The sequence below is a fragment of the Geotrypetes seraphini genome, chromosome 1 (genome assembly GCF_902459505.1).
Source record: "Geotrypetes seraphini chromosome 1, aGeoSer1.1, whole genome shotgun sequence".
Taxonomy (NCBI): Eukaryota; Metazoa; Chordata; class Amphibia; order Gymnophiona; family Dermophiidae; genus Geotrypetes; species Geotrypetes seraphini.
The window spans coordinates 341,518,949-341,543,179 of NC_047084.1; the positions used below are offsets into that span (position 1 = coordinate 341,518,949).

Here is a 24,231-nt window from a genome sequence, read left to right on the forward strand (position 1 = left end):
TCTTTAGGGGAGTGAGGACACGGATGGTGCATCGCGTCTCAATATACAGGGTATTTCATGCTAGTAACTCATATACCGCTATCAAGGTTTAGTAAAAGGGGAGGGGGGCATATTTGTCTATTTTTGTATAGTTGTTACTGAGATGACATTGCATATTTTAAATCAGGTACTATGCACGAACTTTAACTTCAATTAAAGAATGGTATATTCCTTATCATATGCAACCAAGTAGGTGTTATATTAGCAACTACTTGTCAAATCTGAGGACATAGTGGTCGCAGCTACTGGCGGTAAATTAGTTAGGGGTTAAGCCTTGAAAAAGCTAACAAGCGAAACATGTCGGCGTTTGTAATCCCTAGCCAGAGACCACAATATTTTAGCTAAGTATAATTGAATATGTTTTATATCTACAAAAAAAGTTAAACATTTAGTAAGCATAAGCACCAGTAAAGTTTAAAATAAAAAATTATAAGGATTTGGATCCGATGACGATTAGACACGTCAAGCTTAGAGCAATGAGACATTTTGAGCTCTAAGTGGTGCCACTGAGGATTCGGTTGAGATGAAATCATATGAGGGTGTTGATAAGTAGTTGCTAATATAACACCTACTTGGTTGCATTGCATATTTTAAAGTCATCTGCCTTGACCTCTTTGAATAAACCCCCCTGAATATAAATGATAATTAACATTTTCTCTGCGTACAGTGTGCTTTTTAAAATTTTATTGTTGGTAGATCATTTTGACTTGGTCATTTTTAAAGTCGCTCGCAAGCCAAAAAAAGTGTGGGCTCCCCTGATGTAGTGTATCTAGATTTCCAGAAAGCTTTTGATAAAGTTCCTCATGAGAGGCTCCTGAGAAAATTAAAGAGTCATAGTCAGGGGAGATCAGAGAAAGAAATCTCACACAAATGTGGTTGAACTAGTCAAAGCTTTGAGAAGCGTTTCTGCATCCTCTAAAATAGTGGGACATCAGAAAGGCTTCCCCAATACAGGTGACTGGTCATTTTATTGACATTTTAATGATACAGAAAGAATTTTAGAATTTTATAGGTAAATCTTTGCTGGGAAAAATGTTTAGAACTGCTGGCAGTCAGTATAGAAGGTTTCGCCAGAAAAGTGAATTTTAAATTTCAACCTAAAATGTATAGTGTCCCATTGTATAAACTATTGGGCCACACCACCACATCAAAGCCAAGATTTTAGGGGTCAAGTCCAGTAACTTAGATGATAAAGATCTGCCCAGTACCATGCAGAGGGTCTTCCAGGTCAAATCCAAGTTTGGGACTTCACTTGTGCAACTTGGCTAGGGCTGGAAATGCTGAGATGGCATGGAAAGTTGTGATCTTTGAATGGAAATGACATCTATATGGTTGGGTTTGCTTGTAAGGTTCGACAGGGACCCAGGACTGTCACTGCACTGACCCAACAATGTACGTTTGCAAGGCATGTGTGTTTTTTTAATGCATTTAACCTGTGTCCTTCTGTGAGTAAAATGGGTTAAGTGGGAAAAATCTTTTGTACAAGGCTTTTACCAAAATACTTCAGAGTAGTTGTCTTGTAAGAACAGAAACTGTAAAGGTTGAGAAGGTTGGACAGTGTCAGTCCTTTTACATTCTACCTACGCCATGCATTATGTAGTGTGGGTCTACTCTGGCCTTGGACAACAACTGCTGGAGAACAGCAAAGAGCAGATGCAATTGGAGCAAAACAGTAGGTCCTAACAACCACACAACTCAAAGAACCATCAGTGCAAACTTCTATCTGCATGTATGATGGGTAATTTTTAAATAGACTATTTACACTCATAAGCAACTTGCAAGTTTATTTGTAAATCTTGTTGGGAAGGGGGCTCCAACCCCCAGATTCTGTATATAGAGGCCAAATTTAGGAGAAAATTCTGTGAGCAGTTTTTATTTTGGCTTGTAACATAATAGCTTAATTGGTGCTAAGGATCAATCAATTGACTTTAATAAGTGTTAATTGGAGCTAGTTAGTACTTATGCTCAGAAATGCCTTAAATTCTGTTCTGTAACCTCTGAGTCTAATTTCCATTGCACTCAACTCCAAAGTGGGAGCGTCCATTGGAGGGGTAGGTATGGTTGGATTAGGGGCATGCTTAGAAACTAGGGGTTACAGAATGCAGTAAAATCTTGGATTGCAAGTAACTTGGTTTGCAAGTGTTTTGCAAGACAAGCAAAACATTTTATTAAATTTTAACTTGATATACAAGCAATGTCTTGCAATACAAGTACATACAGTATACAGGTACACACATCACAACTGAGCCGATGGTTCTTCTCTTTCTGATGCTGCAAGAGTGTAGTGACTGTTCTAAACGAACAAGGTCTTGCAATACGAGTACATACAGTATACAGGTACACACATCACAACTGAGCCGATGGTTCTTCTCTCTCTAATGCTGCAGGTGTGTAGTGACTGTTCTAAACGAGCAAAGTCTTGCAATACGAGTACGTATAGTATTTTGTATTAAATTTTTGGGTTGTGGAACAAATTGTCTGAGTTTCCTTTATTTCTTATGAGGAAATTTGCTTTGATATACAAATGTTTTGGATTACAAGCATGTTTTCAGAACGAATTATGCTCATAAACCAAGGTTTTACTGTACTATCATTACTGTACCTAACTGCTGGGATTTTGGCTGGCTTAAATGCCCACACCTAATGACACCTAACTAAAATCCACCCGCAACCCAAATTGTTTGAATTAACTTAAATGGTGTGGCAGTTGACTACACAATTGAAGTTAATTTGGAATTCATTACCATTACAGTTAAGAGATGAAAATAACAAGCGATTTTAAAAAGAATTTAAAATGCTTTTTATTCAAGTATGCCTTTAACTTATAAATTACTTCTGAGCTCTTCCTCATTCTCTTTCTTCTTCTTTTCCACGCTTCTTTTCCTAATTCTTTCTTTTTTAAGTTTATCTTTTTCATTATTGTATAAATTTATTAGCTCATTATATATCTGTTATGTAAATTCTCCCTTTTTTTTAATTGTTTTTTTTAAAATTGTATAAATTGCTAGTTTTATAATATCTTATATGTTATTTCCTATTTTAGTATTATGTTTAATTATATGTCACTTTTATATATTGTAATTCGCTTAGAAACAATTTTAATTAAGCGATTAATCAAATATAAATAAAACTTGAAACTTGAAAACTTGAAATACATTTAAAAAAATTAAACAATTAAGAATTCTGCGCGGAACTCAGCAGTGCCTAGAAACGCCTAAGTCCAGGCATCTTCTAACGTATTGCAAGACCTTGCCTAACTGTAAAGTAGACGTAGTTAGGGGTGGGAAAAGGCATGGTAGACTTAGTTGTTGCTAAGCATCCAAGTTGGGTGCCAGTAAATTAGGCAGACAAGACAAAAATGATGTCGTTTAACAGTAGTTCATTTAAATCCAAGAGCAGTTCTGCTGTTTTGTTTAATCACTGGATTCAGCTGCAAGTTGTCCAAGATGTGTTAAGTTTTTATATATCGATTCCATAAAATGCTGTCCCATCTATTTGGAACAGCCTGTTTAAGGCTAGTCTTTAGAGAATATATATAAATCACGGTTTAGCAACATAAAAACATATATTGTATATAATTTAACAGTGCTCAGACCTGCAACCAACTAATGTGTCCAACTAAAAGTGAACAAATGTGACTGCCCAGTTGGACCATCACAGCACCTGTTTGTCTAACCGCCCACATAAAAATAAAAGACTTATCTGAATAGTCTTGGCGGATAGGCACAGGTCCAACCAAAGGCAGCTGCTAATATACCTCATGTGAATTAAATAAAACTCCCGAAGCTGAATTCATCGAGCCACCCCTCCCGACTCGAGTTTCGCTGGTTACTGCTTCCTCAGGAGGGGAAACTCTTTTCAACTTCTATACATTGGGAGACTAACAACCGGAGCCATACAGCCCACACTTCACCATCACTTTAGATGGGTGTCTTTAGAGAATGACATGGGGACACAGTTTGTCCCTGTGCCTGCGGGCTCTGTCCCTGTCCACCCACCACAGGTACTTGTCCCTATCTCATGCTCTAAAATGTCAGTCAAAGCATGGAAGTATCAATGATTATTTGAAAAGACCTTTTTGAAACAAGACCAAAAGACATCATTTGTCTTTTTGTTTTTTTGTTGTTGTTGCTATATGTGCAGTTTTTCATGGGGGTTTATTCCATTTTCATAATGTGTTTGTACTGAACTGTTTTCAGCTACTATTCATGCTGAGGTATGTCGGGAAAGTTGAGAAATCATATTCAAATAAACTCTACAGCTCACTACAGTTTGCGGATTTCTTGCTGGTAATTCTGAACACTGCCGTCAAACTGATCCATAATGGTAAAAAATATGACCCTATAACACCCCTTCTGGTTAAATCTCATTGGCTTCCAATTAACCATCGAATCACTTTCAAAACTTTACTTTTAACATGCAAAACCCTTTCTACAAATGAACCACAATTTATTGATAAATTACTCATCCCTTACAGTACTTCACTTTCACTTCGGTCTATTAATCAAAAGCTCATAACAGTCCCCTCTTTGAAAGTTATTGGGATCACGATATATTCTCAATGATGGTGCCAACTTTGGAATGCCACAACATTTAAGAGAGGAAAACAATTTGGCCTGTTTTAAAAGTAATTTAAAAAGCTTCCTTTTTAAAGATGATTTTAACCTTTAAAATACATTTAGTTCTTATATAAAATTCCTTCTCTAATTGCACTCTTTATTTCTCTTCCTTTTCTTTCTTTTTCCCCATCCTATTGTTGTTGTTTTTTTGTTTTTTTTACCTTATATACCTCTCCTCTGAACTTTAAAAACACTTAATTGTAGTTTTATTCCCTCTCACCTTTTGTATTAGTTGGTCTGTATGTCCAATTGTCTATCCCATTATTTTAAATTGTGTGTAAAAAATATATGCTTATATTTTATTAATTTTTGTATCTCGCTTAGTAAAACTAAATAAGCGATTCATCAAAGTCGAATACAACTTGAAAATTGAAATAGTGATTAGTAATCAAGCTGTTAAGCTGGAGGGAAATGCATGGTTTCGCTCATATTTTGAGAATCATTCTGCCACTGACATTTAATAACACAATTTCAAATAAAATTTCTTCAAGCTATGGAATTCCTCAAGGATCTATTCTTTCTCCACTCCTGTTTAATATTTTTCTCACACCTTTAATGACTCTTTGTCAATCTATTGGATTCAATGCGTTTGCTTACGCAGACGATATTCAACTTCTGTATCCAATAGATACCGAGAATCCTTCAGAATCAATATCAATTACCAAGAAACTTGAGCAAATACATCAATGGCTCGCTACTAATAGACTTGCTCTTAACATTTCCAAATCAAATGTAATGCTTTTTCCATGGAAAGAAGCCTAAAATTCAACCACCCCATTACACTTATAGGCGCTATTCTTCAGACAGTCACTACCATCAAAATTCTAGGGGTCATATTCGATCAGAAACTGTCCCATCATGATCACATTAGCAGTATAGTCAAATCAACATTTTTCAGGTTACGGCAAATTCGCTCAATTTCTAAATGGTTAGAACCAAAATCCTTAAACATATTAATCCATTTACTGATCATTTCTGAAATCGATTACTGTAACGCCTTATTCAAGGGTATTACTCAAAAAGAGATCAGGCGTTTACAGCTAATTCAAAACACCTCTATTAAAATTATCATGAACGCAAAAAATTTCGACCTTGTCTCGCCACTTCTTAAAAAATCTCATTGGCTCCCAGTATTGCATAGAATAATTTACAAAATATGTCTGTTATCATTTAAGGCCCAACCCCATAAGTCTCCAGCTTTTATCGACAGGATTCTAATTCCCTAAGCTTCCACTAGAACTCTTCGATCTAATGACCAACATTTGCTAACTGTTCCATCACTTAAAACCATTAATACATGAAGACAATACATTTTTTCCATCGTGGCCCCCCAATTGTAGAATTCCTTGCCAATCTACTTAAGGGAGGAAAGAAACGGTAGATTTAAGAGTTAGTTAAAATATTTTCTTTTTAAAGATGCATTTGACAGCTAGACATCGTAAAAACACCAAAACTAAAGCAAAATCCATCCTCTTAAAAACAAAACAAAACAAAATTTTCCTGATTGTCTCATCTGCCTCCAATTATTGTATTTCTGTCCTGTTTACCCTACTAGTCCTGTCTGTTTTGAAAGTCATGTATTTGTTATATGAACTTTTTGTTCCCCTGTGTACTGTTATAAAATATTTTTAGAATTGTACATCACCCTGAATATATGATAGGGCAATTAAACAAATTTTAAATAAACTTGAAAAACTTGTTCATTTGACTGGGTGATTGATAGGGCTACTGCTAATAGTGGGCATGTGATTAGTAAAGTGACACAGATTTATGTGGGACTTGATGAATAGGAGTATCCTGAGATCTCAGCCTTGAACAATGCATCTTATAAGAGAACAGTCAATTAGCATGTTTTCCTCCATGTTCCCCAGTTAGGAAGGTTTTAGATAAGCAAAACCTACTTATATACCTCCAGAAATTCTGAATGAGGACTTGGATGTGATTCCTGTTACATGAATATGATAGGAGGGTGAGGAAGCTGCTTGAAGTTGATTGGATGATTAGCAGTTTGCAGAGAGCTAGGATCAGGTAGGTTGGTGGAGAGACAGTAGTGCGGTGTGGAGCTTTTAATAAAATGGGATAAAACTCAGCTGTTCAAGGGAAGAAACAAGCATAAGAGGCTGAGATTCACTAACCTGCCCGATTGGGCCTGATCCGGGCAGGTTCGATGAATTCAGGAATGAAAAATATGTAGATGGGGGCGAACAGAGGAACACCCCCATATGCCTGCATGGATCGCTCTATAGCGATCCCCACGCATGCGCAGAGCATCTGTAGATGGTCTGCGCATGCCGGTCTGAGACGCAACCTTTTTTTTTTTTACTTTAAAACTTTTTTTTGTTAATTTTTAGCCCTGCAAGTCTGTGGTTTTAACCTGCTTTAAACCCGCGGGTTAAAACCACAGGTTTGCTGGGCGGGGAAGGGCAGGAGAACGGCGATGCGGCAGGAGAGATTCGGGGAAAGGGCAGCAGAATGATGATGCGGCAGGAGAACTTCAGGGAAGGGCAGGAGAACGGCGATGCGGCAGGAGAGATTCGGGGAAAGGGCAGCAGAATGATGATGCGGCAGGAGAACTTCAGGGAAGGGCAGGAGAATGGCGATGCGGCAGGAGAGATTCGGGGAAAGGGCAACAGAATGACGATGCGGCAGGAGAGCTTCAGGGAAGGGCAGGAGAACGGCGATGTGGCAGGAGAGATTCGGGGAAAGGGCAGCAGAATGACGATGCGGCAGGAGAGCTTCAGGGAAGGGCAGGAGAACGGCGATGCGGCAGGAGAGATTCGGGGAAAGGGCAACAGAATGATGATGCGGCAGGAGAGCTTCAGGGAAGGGCAGGAGAACGGCGATACGGCAGGAGAGATTCGGGGAAAGGGCAGCAGAATGACGATGCGGCAGGAGAGCTTCAGGGAAGGGCAGGAGAACGGCGATGCGGCAGGAGAGATTCGGGGAAAGGGCAGCAGAATGACGATGCGGCTGGAGAGCTTCAGGGAAGGGCAGGAGAACGACGATGCGGCTGGAGAGATTCGGGGAAAGGGCAACAGAATGACGATGCGGCAGGAGAGCTTCAGGGAAGGGCAGGAGAACGGCGATGCGGCAGGAGAGATTCGGGGAAGATCGAGGCAGAGCAGGGCAGCATTCGGGGTGAGCAGGCAGGAGAGATTACAGGGCAGAGAGCAGGGCTTCCAGTCGGAAAGACGTTTTCTTCAGGTGATCGGCCAGCCCAGTTGGATCGGAAATTTGGTGTTGTGAATCGCGTTCCAGCCTACTTTGCATGCGTTTCACCTCATTTGCTTGCACGGATTCGAAGTGAATCGCAGGAGAGGTAAGTGAATCAGGCCGGATGGAAATTTGATAGTAAAGGGGTCGCAAACCGATCGGTACACGGTTGGTTTGCTTTGTGAATCTAGCCCAGAGTGTTTTCACACAGATCTACTGTTTCTGCCCCATTTTGGCACCTCATATCTGCTACAATGCAGGTAGCGCCTGTTAGGAGCCATGTATAGAATTCCTCCATCTATATGTGCTATATACACTGTCAGCAGACATTAATTTAGTCCTGGTTTTATCCCATGCTATTCCTAGGCTTCTTTAAGTACAGATTTCTCCATGAAAAGCAGGACAATGAATCTATGTGCACAGTTCGGTAAAACCAGAACTAAGATCAGCGTCTTCTGTAAAAGTGAAGCCTCTGAGTCACCCTAGCGATACATTCACCACTTCATCTACAAAGGTTATACACTTGACTTCTAATTCAAATTTAACAGGTAATAGCCATCCAGATGATTACGCGTAACTGGAAGAGTTACGACAGACTGAATTACACATTTTGGTGGGAAAATATTTGTTCCACGTATAAATATGAGAGAATGAATGCGGAGTGTTTGGGGTCTAGTATGACATTTAATAAGGTGTGGAGCCCATTGACTGCATATGTTGAATTGCAATGAATGTCAGGTATCTTCCTTTTTATAGATTCCTTACACATCCGGGGTGGGGGGTTGGGGGGGGGGGAAGGTATTTGGGTTTGCTAAAGGTATTTATCTATAATATTGCAATAATATATGCATATACAGTGTAATAGTTATGTGAGGAAGGGAGAGAGAAAAGGATTGGTAATGTATTCATTTTGTGTATTTTAAGTGTGTTATGTATAATGCTCATGTTTAATATATTTGTATTGCACTGTCAAAATTTGAAAATCAATATTAAAAAAAAAAAAAAAAATTTACAGGGTTAACATATCATGAAATCAGCAAAAACATTAACAACCAGCCCTATTTGTTTTTATCTCTGGGCTTAATTCTGAAATGACTTTTCCCATTCTGTACCCATAGAAATAGTTTTTTTTAACCAAGTTCCATAGTTTATCATTTCACTATTCCAGTACTTTCAATAGTGCAAATTTTAATTGAACATGGAAGAAATACCGAAAACCAGATTCACATGAATGATACAGTAAAATGTGCTCAGCATATTTACACCTTACCTCGATGTTCTGCATCACCAATGGCTATTAGAAGGAATAGAATTAATACCCCTTTCATTTTTTTTAAACCTCTGCTTGTCTTGAAGCTCTCTAAATCACTGGCAGCTATGTTGCGTTTAGCTGCCTTAAATCTGTGGTTTGAAGTTAATGACCATACTTATATACACCCTTCTGAAGAATGTTTTATAAATCATTAAGCTAGTTTTCAGCAGCAGAAGAACACATATCCTTGACCTATGCCAGATAAACAAGGTCTAGTGAAAGATAAATAGATGGCAGCTACGTAAATCAGTCTATTTTTGAACAAGGAATTTGCAGCTATTGTTTAGCAGAGGTGTTAATTCAATTGAACAATTTTAATGCCCTATATGTGGGCTAATCTCTAGCGATATGTGGTATTTTCAGCAAGTCCAAAACGCTGCAAACTTTTTTATGCTAACTAGATTTTAGAGACCATGGGCTAGATTCACTAAGCTTACCGATCGCGTACCGATCGTGGTCCGACCACTTTCCGCTCCCGACCTGATTCACTAACCTTCATCCCGATCCGCTCCTTACAAAACCTCTCACTCCATAATTTTCTACAGCTTGCCTCAGAACTTCCGAAAACTGTGTTCTACCAGTTCTTTGGAATTTTTTACGACATTCGCCGCCCACCAATGATGTGCGTGATTAAACCCCACCCAGTAACTACGCAGTAAAGTGCTAAGAGCTAGAACATGCGTAAATTGCTTCAAAACCAAGAAGGATACTGTGCGCATGCGTTTCAATCGCTCTTACAGCGATCCGTGCGCACGCTTGTGGGCGTGCATCCGATCAAATCATTTGCATGTACAAGCTGTAATGAATCGATTGGACTGAAAGACTCGGTCACGGATCGGACCCGGATCGGATCGGTTAGGTGACTTTAGTGAATCTAGCCCCATGTTAACTTTATTTAACACTCTCTTGATTGGTCTTGAATATTAAGGGGGTCTTGCTGCGAGAGGCACATCCTGTAAGCAGTCAGCCAGCGTCTTTCCTCATTCCTGCACATTTCCTTCTCCAGCAACTCCCCCCCTCCTTACCGGTGTAGGAATAGGCTTTGCGCATGCACTGAGGTTGACGTGATGACATCATACATGTACATGATATCATTGCATCAACATCCGCACATTTCTGGATGTCCTCCAGCTTCGGCACTGAGCTTAGTGTCCCACGGCTTCAGAGAGTTTGCAAGACATTGCTCTAGGGCAGGGGTGTCAAAGTCCCTCCTCGAGGGCCACAATCCAGTCGAGTTTTCAGGATTTCCCCAATGAATATGTATGAGATCTATTTGCATGCACTGCTTTCATTGTATGCTAATAGATCTCATGCATATTCATCTTAATCTAGGTACAGTAGGTTTTGGAGGGCTCACCATACAATAGAAGCAAGTTAAAGTGACACCTGCCTGGAACTTTTAATGTGAAATTCATTGCAGTAACCTCTAATCCAGGGGTGTCAAAGTCCCTCCTCGAGGGTCGGAATCCAGTCGGGTTTTCTGGATTTCCCCAATGAATATGCATTGAAAGCAGTGCATGCAAATAGATCTCATGCAGATTCATTGGGGAAATCCTGAAAACCCGACTGGATTCTGGCCCTCGAGGACCGACTTTGACACCTGTGCTCTAATCTCTCAGCTCAAATGTTTCTGTTAACATCTGAAGCAGTTTGGGCTGAGAACTTTTCAGCACCCCCTCGTAATACAGGCTAGAATGTACTGTTTGTTTTTAACATGTTTGGGTGGTGGGAGGGGGTCTGTGACCACTGGGGGAGTAAAGGGGGAGTCATGCCTTAATCCCTCAAATAGTCATCTGATAAATTTGGGCACCTTTTTAACATTTAGACATTTTCAAAACAGGTCTAGCTCCAAATGTCTAAAAAATCCCAGGACATTTTGTTAAATGATCGATTATCCCTGATTAACATCCATCTCCTAAGCTCACTCTAAGCCTGTCCAAAACACACCTCTACCACACTTCTTTAAGATTTGGATGCACTGGAGACAAAACAACCAGAAAGACATCTAGAAAGTCTCGAGAATATCCACTTGGATGTTTTGACTAGTAAGACGTCAAAGCAGTGGTGTCGTAACGGGAGGGGGGGGGGGGAAGGGGAGAGGGGTGTCTTCCTCGGGTGCCATTTTGGTGAGGGCATTGGCACCCCTCTTGCTCTCTGCCCCCTGCTCCTTCCTCGGTCCTCCTGTTGTACGTACACTCCTTCTGTACCTCTTTTAATTTCTCCAGTCTGAGCATTACCGACTCACTGCCCGCGCCAGCTCTCCCTCTGACATCACACCTGGGTCCTGCGCCTAGAAAGTAACATCACAGGGGGACCCACTAGACCACCAGGCTTATGTGGTGGTGGGGCTGTGGGGGGGAGCCTTGCTACCGGTGGGTACCAGAGTGGTCAGGGGGGGATGGCACACTAGATCACCAGGTTTGTGTGGTGGGGGCTGTTGGGGTGGGGGTGTGGGGCTTTTAATAGGCACAACTCTTGAGTGTGTGCTGTGCACATACAACAGCTGCGTCCATTACAAAAAAACAAACAAACAGCCCTTGCTCTCCCTGCTTGCCGGAGACCAGGGGCTGCTTTTTTTTTTTTCTTGACAGGCAGACAGGGAGGAGGAGGATCTGTGCTAGCGATTTTTCTTCTGAGCATAGCTCAGCCTTTTACTGGCGATTTTCCGCACATATAGCATGCGTATAATTTTCATGCTATTGTGCTGAGAATCGCCAGTAAAACAAAAATGGCTCCCACCACAGTATTTTTTTTTTTACTGTGGTGTCAGAGCTTAGAGAATTGGGCCCTATACGGGCTTACCGTTCGAGTAGATAGTTATAAATAAGATCTGAGGGTGCTATGTTATTATCGTTGGACTTGGTAGTGAGGGCACATTATGCTGCTACTAGAGCCACAAGATTCTCTATTGTGGGGCTCAGCTGTGGAATGCCCTTCCTGGGCAGCTTCACTTACGTGCAAATGTGTCCTCTTTCAGAAAGTTATTGAAGCCGGCACAACTTTTTCTCACAGCTATTTTTTTAAGGACAGCTCACTAAGGTTTTCTGATGGCTGAATTGTTTGTATCTGCTTGTATGTTGATAATGTGATTGTTTCTAATTGTGTATGCTTTTCTGGAAACCACCTAGGTTTTAGGTAGTGTATAAATTTTTTAAAATAAATAAATAAGAAGGTTCTAGAACAAGGTACTCTGCAAGGATCACTTCTTTTGCCGATTCTTTTTCATTTATATTTGGCGCCTTTAGCAAAATTATTGGACAAACTAAATTCCTTCTTTGCGTCCGTCTTTACGAAGGAGGACACCTCAACAATACCTGAAGCGGAGAAAGTGTTTGCAGGAGAAATAGAAGACAGCCTCACCACAGTTGAAGTGGACTTAGACCAGATATACTATCAGATCGACAAACTTAAAAGTGACAAATCCCCTGGACCGGATGGAATTCACCCGAGAGTCTTAAAGGAATTGAAGGTTGAAATCGGAGAGTTATTGCAAAAACTTGCAAACCTGACAATCAGAACTGGACAGATACCGGACGACTGGAGGATAGCGAACGTCACGCCAATTTTTAAAAAAGGATCGAGAGGGGAACCGGGCAACTATAGGCCTGTGAGTCTTACGTCTGTCCCCGGCAAGATGGTTGAAACACTGATCAAGGATAGCATAGTCTGGCACTTGGACGCACACGACTTGATGAAACCCAGTCAACATGGATTCAGGAAAGGGAAATCATGTTTGACGAATTTACTCCAATTTTTTGAGATTGTGAACGAGCAAATTGATAGTGGGAAGCCGGTGGACATAATATACTTGGACTTCCAGAAAGCGTTCGACAAAGTTCCACATGAAAGACTTCTCAGGAAACTACAAAGCCATGGCATAGAGGGGGATATACAAAGGTGGATAGGCAAATGGCTGGAAAACCGAAAGCAGAGAGTGGGCATAAATGGGAAGTTCTCCGACTGGGAGAAAGTGACTAGTGGTGTACCACAGGGCTCGGTACTTGGGCCGATCCTTTTTAATATTTATATCAATGACCTGGAGGAAGGAACAACCAGTGAGATCATCAAGTTTGCAGATGATACAAAACTATGCCGGGCAATCAGATCGCAGGAGGATAGAGAGGAACTCCAGAGCGACTTGTGTCGGTTAGAAACATGGGCGGAGAAATGGCAGATGAAGTTCAATGTGGAGAAATGCAAGGTAATGCATTTAGGCAATAAGAATAAGGAATACGAGTATACAATGTCAGGTGCAACTCTGGGGAAGAGTGAACAAGAAAAGGACCTGGGTGTACTGATAGATAGGACCCTGAAGCCGTCGGCACAATGCGCGGCAGCGGCAAAGAAGGCAAATAGAATGTTGGGCATGATAAAGAAAGGAATCTCGAGTAGATCGGAGAAAGTTATAATGCCGCTTTATAGGGCAATGGTCAGACCACACTTGGAATACTGCGTCCAACATTGGTCTCCCTACCTAAAGAAGGATATAAAACTGCTGGAGAGGGTGCAGAGACGAGCAACAAAACTGGTGAAGGGTATGGAGAAACTGGAATACGAGGATAGACTTATAACACTAGGATTGTTCTCCCTAGAGAAAAGGAGACTGCGTGGGGATATGATCGAGACCTTCAAAATACTGAAAGGAATCGACAAAATAGAGCAGAGAAGATTATTTACATTGTCCAATTTGACACGGACTAGAGGACATGAAATGAAGCTAAGGGGGGACAGGTTCAGGACTAATGTCAGGAAGTTCTGCTTCACTCATAGAGTGGTTGACGCCTGGAATGCCCTCCCAGAGGAGATTATTGCGGAATCGACCGTCCTAGGCTTCAAGAGCAAACTAGATGCATATCTCCTTAAGAGAGGCATATAAAGATATGATGGACTATAAATTACGCCAGGGTACACCTGGCAGGGCCTCCGCGTGCGCGGATCGCCAGACTTGATGGACCAAAGGTCTGATCCGGAGATGGCAGTTCTTATGTTCTTATGTTCTTATGTTATGTTTCGTTAATGATATTCAGCTTATTGTTGATTTTTTTTATGAAAAGGATCAAGAAGAGGTTATCTCCGGGTTTAACAAAAAGCTTCCTCAATGTGTCTTTAACACATTGTAATATTTTGTGTGCATTTCCTGAAGTATATGCAAACTCCTTCTGCTTTTGCAAGATTACATTACATTACTGACTTCTAGTCCGCCTGTACCTTGCAGTTCTAAGCGGATTATATCAGAAGATAACTGGACATTTCCAGGAAAAAAGTTACAATTAAGATAACTGGACATTTCCAGGAAAAAAATTACAATTAAGGAGCTGGTTACATTATACAATTGAGGAGCTGGTTTCATAATAAAAGTTTTGAGAAGAGGGTAAAAGATAGGTAGAAAAATTAGGAAAACGTCAGATGAAGCAGGAAGATTACGAGGTAGTAAAGAGTGGAAGCTGGTTACGTTGTTGAGTCTTAGGGGGATAATACAGGTAGAGATGGTGAGAGGGGGGGAGTTGCAAGGGGGGAGGGGTTTTGTTGTCATTATGCACTAAAATTTACACCCCTTCTGCCTTTTACAAAAGCGGGCAACAGGTTTTTAGTGCCGTCTGGTGCACTGAATGCTCTGTGTTGCTCCGACGGTCATAGAGTTCATATGAGCGCTGGAGCAATGCCAGAGCATTCAGTACGCTGGCCATCGCTGAAAACCTTTTCCATGCTTTTGTAAAATAGGAGGGGGGTGTTAATTTGTAGATAGACTATGGGCTCCTTTTACGAAGGTGCGCTAGCGTTTCAGTGCATGCACTGGATTAGCACGCTAATCAAAAAACTACCGCCTGCTCAAGAGGAGGTGGTAGCGGCTAGCGTGCGTGGCATTTTAGCATGCGCTATTCCGCGTGTTAAGGCCCTAATGCGCCTTCGTAAAATGAGCCCTATGTCATAAAATCTTGCTTTTTCATCTTTAGATGTTGCAAAAACTGATACCTGTATTAAATTAAGGCAAGCATCAAATTACTGCATCTCAATGGCCACGTATTTGGGCTTGGAGGATGAGATGTACAGTGTCTGCATCTCTGAGACAAACTTGGTTTTTTCTGTTACATAGAGCATTTTGGACCCCGGTTCGTTTACAGAAGTTAGATAGCTCTAAATCTAATAAATGCTGGCACTGTCATCTCGAAGCTTGGACATTAGATCATTTGTTATTCTATTGTCCATTGATACTTGCTTTTTGGAAATCAATATGGGGGTCAAATAAATAGTTTGTTAGACAATCCGGTGGCATTATCCTATGAAACCGTATTGTTTGGCATGTCAATGAGGGCTAAAAGCCAAATATCCTCTACATTATGACAGGGGTTGCCATACAACAGATTATGAATAATTGGAAAAATTGGAATTGGCTGAATTATAGCTTTTGGTGGAACTCTTTGTGTCACATATTCAAAATGGAAAGGATAATTGCCGTGCAGCAAGGAAATTTTAAAAAATTTCAGGTTATTTGGGAGCCATTAACAAGATACTGTAAAGATTGAAATTACTGCATAGAATAAATATTAATTTTTTCCCTTTTGTTCATACACGTCCAGGGTGGGGTGTGGGGTGGGTGGAAATATTTTATGATTTCTTTTGCTTATGATTAATTGTTGGGTATAAGGGAGGGGGGATATTTGATGAGAGCTATAATTTGATGATATATTAAGTGATGTTAAAGTATAAAATAGTATAGTATTTTGTGTTACACTTATTGTGAGTTTTAAAAATGAATAAAGATTTTTTTTTTAAAGGCAATTTGATAAAATTGTTACAAACTTTCAATATGAGTAGGCTTGCCTATTGCAATTTTCCATTGACAAGACTGAGTAAATCCAGCCTTCAGCATCTACAATTAGTGCAAAATATGGGATGTCCATTTAATAACAGAGTCTAAGAGATCTGATCATATTACTCTAGTGTTGTATCAATTACAATGGCTACACATATTAGTTTTAAGCTGCTGTGTTGGTTTATAAATTGAATCATTTGGGACGTCCAGTCTACCTTTGTGTAAAGCTGATAAAATACATCTCTCGGCAGGAATTTTGCTCATCACAAAAAAGTCTGCAGCTTCTGGGTCTTGATGTTATTAAGCTTTCAACAGAAAAAGAGCATTTTTATGTGACAGATCTTCTCTTTGGAACGCCTTACCTGAGGAACTTCCTAATGTTCCTTTGTATTTTGTTTTCATAATTTTTATAAACTTGGTTGTTTCAAGAACATTTAAATTGATCTGTTTTAGATTTTATTTAATGGAAATTATTAACTGTAATATTGTATTTAAAATTGTAAACCACTTTGACAGTATGAGGCTCATAATAATAATTTTTAAAAAGACCAAAAACTGGCCTCAGTTAGTACTTGGACAATCAAAAAGACAGGTCACCCAAGTACCGATAATCAGAACTGGTTTTAGACCTAGATTTAGTCATCCGGCAGCTATAACCAAAAAAGTTTGACAGGTTGGCAGATGGAACTTATACGTTTGACTTAGATGAAGTCAAAACAGGCCTAAGTTCTGGATGGGCCCGCTGAGCTGATCGCAGCTCACGTGATCAGCTCAGTGGCTCAGGCAACCTGTCTCCCTGCACCCGTAACAATCATAGATGGGGTTAGGGGGTTCCTTGTGGGGATGGAGGAAATCCAGGGGGTGGGCTGGGCAGTCCGGCAGGGGATGGGGGGTGTCCAGCAGGAGGGACTGGGCTTCCCTCCTGCTGGTGAAGAGCACTTGGGGGGGGGGGGGGCGGCAAGAGGGACTGGGCATCCCTCCTGCCGATGAAGAGCAATTCGTTGGAGGAGGTGTCCAGCAGGAGAGATTGGGCAGGTCTCCTGCCACGATCGTTGCGGGGGGGGGGGGGGGAGGGGGAAATGAGACGGTTCCACGATTCTTTAACTGGCGTTGTATATGACAGATGCTGGTTATAGAATTGTGCTTTTAGGCAAAGGCCTTGCCCTTCCTTCGCCTAAAAGGTCTTGGTTTGGGCATTTGGGACTTGGGCAATTTTTTGGTCGGGAATGTGTTGTAAGCATACACGTAGTGGCAGTCTGGGTGATTAAACTGCTGAACTTACAGGTAGGCCATTCTCAAAAAAACAAACAGATTTTGGATGTTTTTTTCGAGAATGGTCATTTCCCTGCTGCCTACTTTGTGCGCCTAGGGCAGTAGGCCAAAAGGGGACTTAGAAGTTGTTTTTGATTATGACCCTCTCCTCCAGTATAAGAAATGAATAAATTCATTCCAATCCAACCCAATCCCTGAAGTAAGCAGCACCAAAGAATGCAAAGTGGATACCTTAGAACAGTGCATCTCAAACTGTGTGCCATGGCACACCAATGTGCCTCCTGAGATTTCTGGTGTACTGCGACATGCTGGCTGCCTGTAGGAAGTCAGCCGGCGCAGCTGGCTCTCCTCCTGGCCGGCATATCTCCTCTTCTCCCCGTACCTCCCAGATCCCTGTAACGGTGGGGTCAGGGCCAGATGGGCCTCCACGCATGCGCGGATGTTGACGTGATGACATCACGCGCCAGGTGCCTTCTGGCCGGGGCACTGGATTTAGTGTGCAGTCGGCCGGAAAAGTTTGCGAGACATTGCCTTAGAAAATAAAAATTCTGCAAGGCTTAACTAACATCTAACTGACATTACCTCAATCTGGACACAATAAAGAACAACTTCCAGAGAGGAAGAAAAAATGTTTTTTAACTTGCTTAATCTGGTTATTGTAAAACCTCTGTTTCCATAAAGACCTGCTTTGAGTCTGGGAATATCAGAGTTACCTATTGGCATTCTGCACACCATGTCTGCTGCCTTAAAAGACTTGGCCCTCCTGATGCCATGGATTACACCTCTGAGAAGAGGCGAAAACCTTCTGGATAGGAGTAACTTCATTGAATACCCCTTCCAACACCAAATTCCACAATTTAGAATGATTCTCCATAGGATACTCAATGAAATTATCTGGGAAGTGGGTATAAAGAGGAGGAAGTTCCTAGGAATCAATATTGTGGAGCTGCCTACTCAAGTAGGCCACTGTAGATGGATGGTTTGAACATGGGTGGTGAAAAATCACCTGAAACCAGTTAGTAAGAATGGGGTGTCATGACAAGAAAGCACAAGGTCCAGGATGTGGCCTTCCAGATAAGGTGGACTCTGGACCTCGCTGATAAAGAGGACTGACATCTAGACAGCATGGAAGAATCTACATGCATATTAAAATCCCTTAAGATAATAGATGAAGAAAGCACACCATCAGCTCACTGAGTGATTGAAGTGCAACTTCTCAGTCTAACAGAGAGAGGTGACAGTGAAAAAGTATAAGATAAAGAGGGTTTGACAAATTCATCTCAACAACCAGCACTTCTTCAAATGGCAGTAGTTACTGAACTGTCTGTAGGGAAAAGGCTTTGCCATATATAATCGCTACTCCAGTAGTTGGAACCTAAGGACAGTACCAGGTAGATTTCTACGTTCTATGGCCCAGAAATAACAAAGAAAAAATACATTTTAATGTAATCATGAAATTGTAATGCACGGGATTACAGGACAGACTGGATGGACCATTCAAGTCTATAAGCTAGATTCACGAACCTGCCCGATTGGGGCCAATCCATGTCTGATCTGAGCAGGTCCGATGGATTCTTCAAACTGCAATATGCAGATGGGGGCAATTGGAGAAACGCCCCCATCTGCCTGCCCGGATCGCTCTATCGCGATCCCAGCGCATGCGCAGACCATCTGTAGATGGTCTGAGCATGCGCTGGACCTCTGGGCCCAGCAGAGATTTTTTTTTTTTTTAACTTTTTGGGAGCCCGTGGTTTTAACCCGCTTAAGCCTGTGGGTTAAAACCATGGGCTTGCACTGCGGGGAAGGGTGGGAGAGTTGGGGCAGGCAGGCGATCTGGGCAGGCAGGAGATAAGGGCAGCAGGAGAGTTGAGCAGCCGGAGAGTTGGGGCTGCAGGAGAAAAGACAGCTCCTTAGCCAGGGGATGCAGGCGATCGGGGAAGGTAGGAGATCTGGGGCAGCAGGAGAGTCAGGGAAATGGGAGAGTTGGGGCTGCAGGAGGCATTCGGGGCAGGTAGGATATCAGGGCTGACAGGGCAGAGAGCAGGGCGGCAGAAAGCAGGGCAGTTGGAAAGGGTTTGAGTGACTGGTCCTCAGCAGTTGCTTGTTTGTGATCGGCCAGCCTAGTTGGTGTTGCAGGGTTTTGGTTAGTGAATTGCGTCCCTGCCTACTTTGCATGCCGTTGCCCTCATTTGCATGCGCGGATCAGAGGATGGTCGGCAGAGAGTTAAGTGAATCGGGCCAGAGGGAAATCAGGTTGCAAAGGGGTCGCAAACTGATCAGTAAATGATCGGTTTGCTTTGTGAATCTAGCCCTTTATCTGCAGCCATTTACTATGTTACTATCTATACCTAGTGTAGAACCCTCTAGTGGTGAAGTGATGTAATTACATTAGTTATCACCATTAAAGTATGAGATATTATAATTACAGTCAGATAGTTCTATAGCTTTCCCTTTCAATTTACATCAATACAGAAGTTAAACATTTAAATATTTGTATTTGTTGCAACATTTAAAAAAACAATAACAATTGCGGGTGAAAGAAAACTAAATAGGTATGTCCAACAATTGTTATCAGATGTTGTTTAAACAAGATAAATATAAATGAATAGCAAAACTAATTTAACATTTACATGTGATCAAATTTATGTTGATTTCACCATAGTTAGTGATAATATTCAAACCTCAAACATATCATGCCTTTCAGCTTAATATCAACTTTGTTCCAGGATTTCCAGAACCACAGAGTGTTTCTCAGTCCCAAAGCTCAATAAAATATAAAAAAAATGTATATACTGTACGTATGCATACAAAAATAAAGAATTTAAAAAATCCTGTTTTCATCAGTATCACCACTTTTTTGCATTGGGTACTGCTGAGTTGTCCTATCATCTGGAACTTGCAGCTCCTCTTAAGATCTGTTTGTTACAATCTTAACTGTATACAAATGAAAGGAGGCAAAACCTTAATCTCCCTGGATAAATGCAGGCTAAAGTTGGTGTCTTAGGCTAAGGCCATGTATTTCTAACAGTCCTTTTTATCAAGCTGCCCTAGAGTTTTTAACATGGACTGGTGCAGTAAATTCTCCAACGCTCATAGAATTCCTATTAAAAACCTCTAGGGCAGCTTGATAAAAGGAGGACAGAGTAAATGTGCTTCCAAGATTTGAACTTCTGGCATTTTATTCTAGGTTACACCTACAGCACCTTTGCTTTAGTGTTTCCTGATTCCAAGAATCCAGGTCCTGGTATTCCTGTTTAAGGACTTTGCTTCCAAACAATGGAACTGAGAAAGAAGAGGGGTTGTTCCTACCCCAACACTACATCAATGATATCTCTGGTAAGTGTGAGGGAATCATCTGCCTCATTGGTGGGGGAGTGATATATTTCCTAATGCTAGTGCAGGGGAAGGGTTGGTAAGGGTTAGGGCAAAGGCAGTGGAACGCTTTTTTGTTTGGGGGTTTCAAAAGCTCTACCCCAGACCCCACACAAGCTCCACCTGACCCCATAATAGTACTAACTGTAATGCCATTTTTTCCATTCATTTTTCATATATACACACAGTATAATCTTATTAACAATACATAATGGTTAAACGCAAAATTAAACTGCACTGTATGCTTCTCAACATTCATTCCTACCAAAACACCTGGCCTTGGTCACACATATAGAACAAATATAATCCCTATGCAAATACAGCACCACAAACTAAAAGTACTAATATACACAAATGAAACCCTAAGATCCAGACTCTACACACAGTACACCATCAGAGAAACAGAAAGAAAATAATTTCTTCTTGAACACTGCAAAATACAGACAGTCGATATAAATTCTCAAAGCTGACACATTTCAGTCACTAAATTGAAAATAAAATTATTTTCCCTACCTTTGTTGTCTGGTGATTTTATTTTTCTAATCTTTTCCCAGACTCTGGTTGCTTTTCTTTCTGTCTGTGCTCTTAACTGTGTTTCCAGGGCCTTCTTATCCATTAGTTATTTTTCTCTCCTTTTTCACATTTGTCGCTACATTCTTTTTTGGCATTAACTTTTAACATTCAGCTTTTTTCCATTTTTCTGCTTTCTTCTCAAAATCTATCTACTTTTCCATGTCTTAGTTTCCCTTCCCATCTATCCATGTGTACCATCTTATCCCTCTTTCTTCTACCCTATTCCCATTTATCCATAAGAAGCATTTTTTTATTACTCTTCCCTTCCAAAACCATTGCTGTGCACCATCTCCTCTCTCTCCCTCTCTCTCTCCCATGGTCTGACATCTCTGTCTTCCCCTTTCCCCCATCTTATAGTCTGGCATCTTTCTCCTCTCCTATGCTTTGGCATCTCTCCTTTCCTACCTCTTTCCCATGGTCCAACATCTTTCTCCTTCCCTTCCCTTCTTCCCGCAATCTGGTATCTATTTCCTCTCATTCCTGTACTCTGACATCTCTCTCCTCCAGTCTGGCATCTCTCTCTATCCCCTCCTTTCCTTCCATTCTCTGGTCTGGCATCTCACTCTCCTTCCCTTTCCAGTGGTCTGACATCTCTCTTTCCCTCCTTCCATCACCCTTCTCCAGAATCTCACATCTCTCCCTTCCTTGATTCATCTATCCTCCCTCCCACTGTAACATTTCTCCCTCCCTTCCACCCCTGCAGTCCAACATCTCCCCTCCCTTCATCCTTTCTGGCCTCCCTCCCAAGCCAACATTTCTCCCTCTTCTCCACCAGTCCAACATTTCTTTCTCTCTGCCTCCTGCATGCTTCCTCTCTTCCGGTCCTCATTTCCTCCCCCAACCAACATCTCTCCCTTTCCCTCTCCCTCCATGAGTTTATATTATCACTCTCTGTCCTCTCCCCCTTCTCCTGAGTGTGACATTTCTCCTTCCCTCCTTTCTGCCCTCCTCATCCAACATTTCTCCCTTTCTCTCCAAGAATCCAACACTTTCTGCCTCCTGCACACTTTCTCTCTCTCCTTGTCCCCTTCCCTTGAGTATGACAATTCTCCCTCCTTCCCACCCACCCCTTCCATTTCTCCCTCTCTGTCTCCTTGCATGCTCTCTTTGCCCTGGCTCGCCCATTGACTTACCTTTATTTGTAGCCCAAAGGACATCATTGGCGGCAGCCAATCCCATATGCTACCCTCCTGCCAACACTGGTGTCTCTTCTCTTCTATGGGACCACCTCTGATGGAACAGAAGTTATGTAAGAAAGGGCGGGCCACAGCAGTGAGAAGATGCCGGTGCTGGCAGCAGGGCAGCATATGCAATTGGCTGCCACCAGCGATGTCCTTTGGGCTGCAAATGATGGTAGAATCACCCTTGCTATGGATGATGATCATACCAACTTTTTTTTGGGGGGGGCATGGATCCCATGGCCTCTCCTCATTCTGATGCCTATGGGTTATGATGAAGTTCTTAGAGGGGTGTAGGTTGTCATTGAGGGTTTGGGCTATGTTCCAGGAAGGAGGGTATTAGGGTGGTTTACTATAAGCTGGGGGTGTTAATGGCCTGAAACAAAAATTTAACTATGGAAGCTAAACAAAATTATTCTTATTTTTTGCCTGCTAGGTGCTGCCTGTATCATCACCATATTCTCCATGGATTGGCTGCAGATACTTCTTGTGTGTATGTGTGTGTGTGTGTGTGTGTGTGTGTGGGTGGGGGAGGGGGGGGTCGCTATGTGCATCTGGAGTTCAGAGAGCCTGGGCTTTTTCATTAATTACTGAGGGATCATGGCTGGTCTATCACTTGGTTCCAGTTTCTGTAGCTATAGCTCAGACTCAGCTTGATTTCTTTGCTGGTTTGTATTTATTCAGTTGCAGAGCTGTTTATCAGGGGGTAATTGCTAGTACTGAGCACTGGCATCTTTTCAGTTGCCTCCTGAAAAATAGCTCTGCAACTGAATAAATGCAAACCATCAAAGAAATCAAGCTGAGTCTGAGCTCTAGCTACAGAAAACGGAACCAACTGATAGACCAGCAAAGGCCACATGAAGCTTCCAAAGGAGTACTAATACTACTAATAATTTTATTCTTATATACCGCCAAAGCCATAATAGTTCGAGGTGGTTTACAACAAGAAGTGCTAGACAATCAGAGAAATAGTCACAATATAAAGTCATTAAATACATGCATACAGAATAGAAGAAGTAAGAACATTAAAGTTCATAGGTTACAAATCGATTAAACAATTTCATTTTTACTGATTTTCTAAATCTAAAGTAGGATGAGGAAAGCATAATAATGTTACCTAGCCAATCGTTCCATTTACCTGCCTGGAAAGCGAGGGTTCTGTCCAGGAATCTTTTATAACGACAGGCCTTTATTGTTGGATAGGTGAACATATGAATTCTACGTGTGGGCCTAATAGAACATTCCAAATTAAATTGAGAAACCAAGTACATAGGGGCCAAACCAAATATAGATTTAAAACAAAGACAGAAAAAATTTGAACAAAACTCTTGCTTCCAGGGGCAGTCAATGTAGTGGGCTGGTTTAGGTATTTCACTTAAGGGCCCAATTCCTAGCAGTTTAGTTTGGGATTATTCCAGGCCAAAAAACTCAGGTGAGAGTCAGCCAGGCGTAAGCATAAACCCCATGAACTGTGTTTCAACATCAATCTTCTGTTTTGTCCAGAACTATGTTTTGCTGCCAATTCTTTCAACCATATACACTTTTTTTTTGTGTTTACTGATGTTCATATTGTGTCTAATGAGCTGGTAGGAAAAATCACAGCTATTTTTAACTCTTTAATACACTATCTGCCATTTGTGGGCTATCTTATATTTCAGCTCAGGGATTCATCCCTTTCTAGACACTATCATTTTGGGGGATGCATGATATTTGGAGAACTATCAGAATGTGGTTAGGAGGGTAGCAATATTAGGGCTGATAGTCAGCGGGTGGCAATAAGTGTTTTTTTTTTTTTTTAGCTGCCACTGGATATTCAAAGCTTTGCTATGTCTGGGCACT

The 24,231-nt window shown here is 41.4% G+C and overlaps 1 protein-coding gene across 1 annotated transcript in view; it reads right to left on the reverse strand.

Annotated features, from left to right (window-relative positions):
• Nucleotides 1–9,262, reverse strand: part of GC (GC vitamin D binding protein) — a 127,365-nt gene extending 118,103 nt beyond the window's left edge. The window contains exon 1 of the mRNA XM_033961301.1: nt 9,142–9,262. Coding sequence (XP_033817192.1) covers nt 9,142–9,199 — 58 coding nt within the window. The 5' untranslated portion in view covers nt 9,200–9,262. The remainder of the gene's footprint in view (nt 1–9,141) is intronic.
• Nucleotides 9,263–24,231: the final 14,969 nt, after the last annotated feature.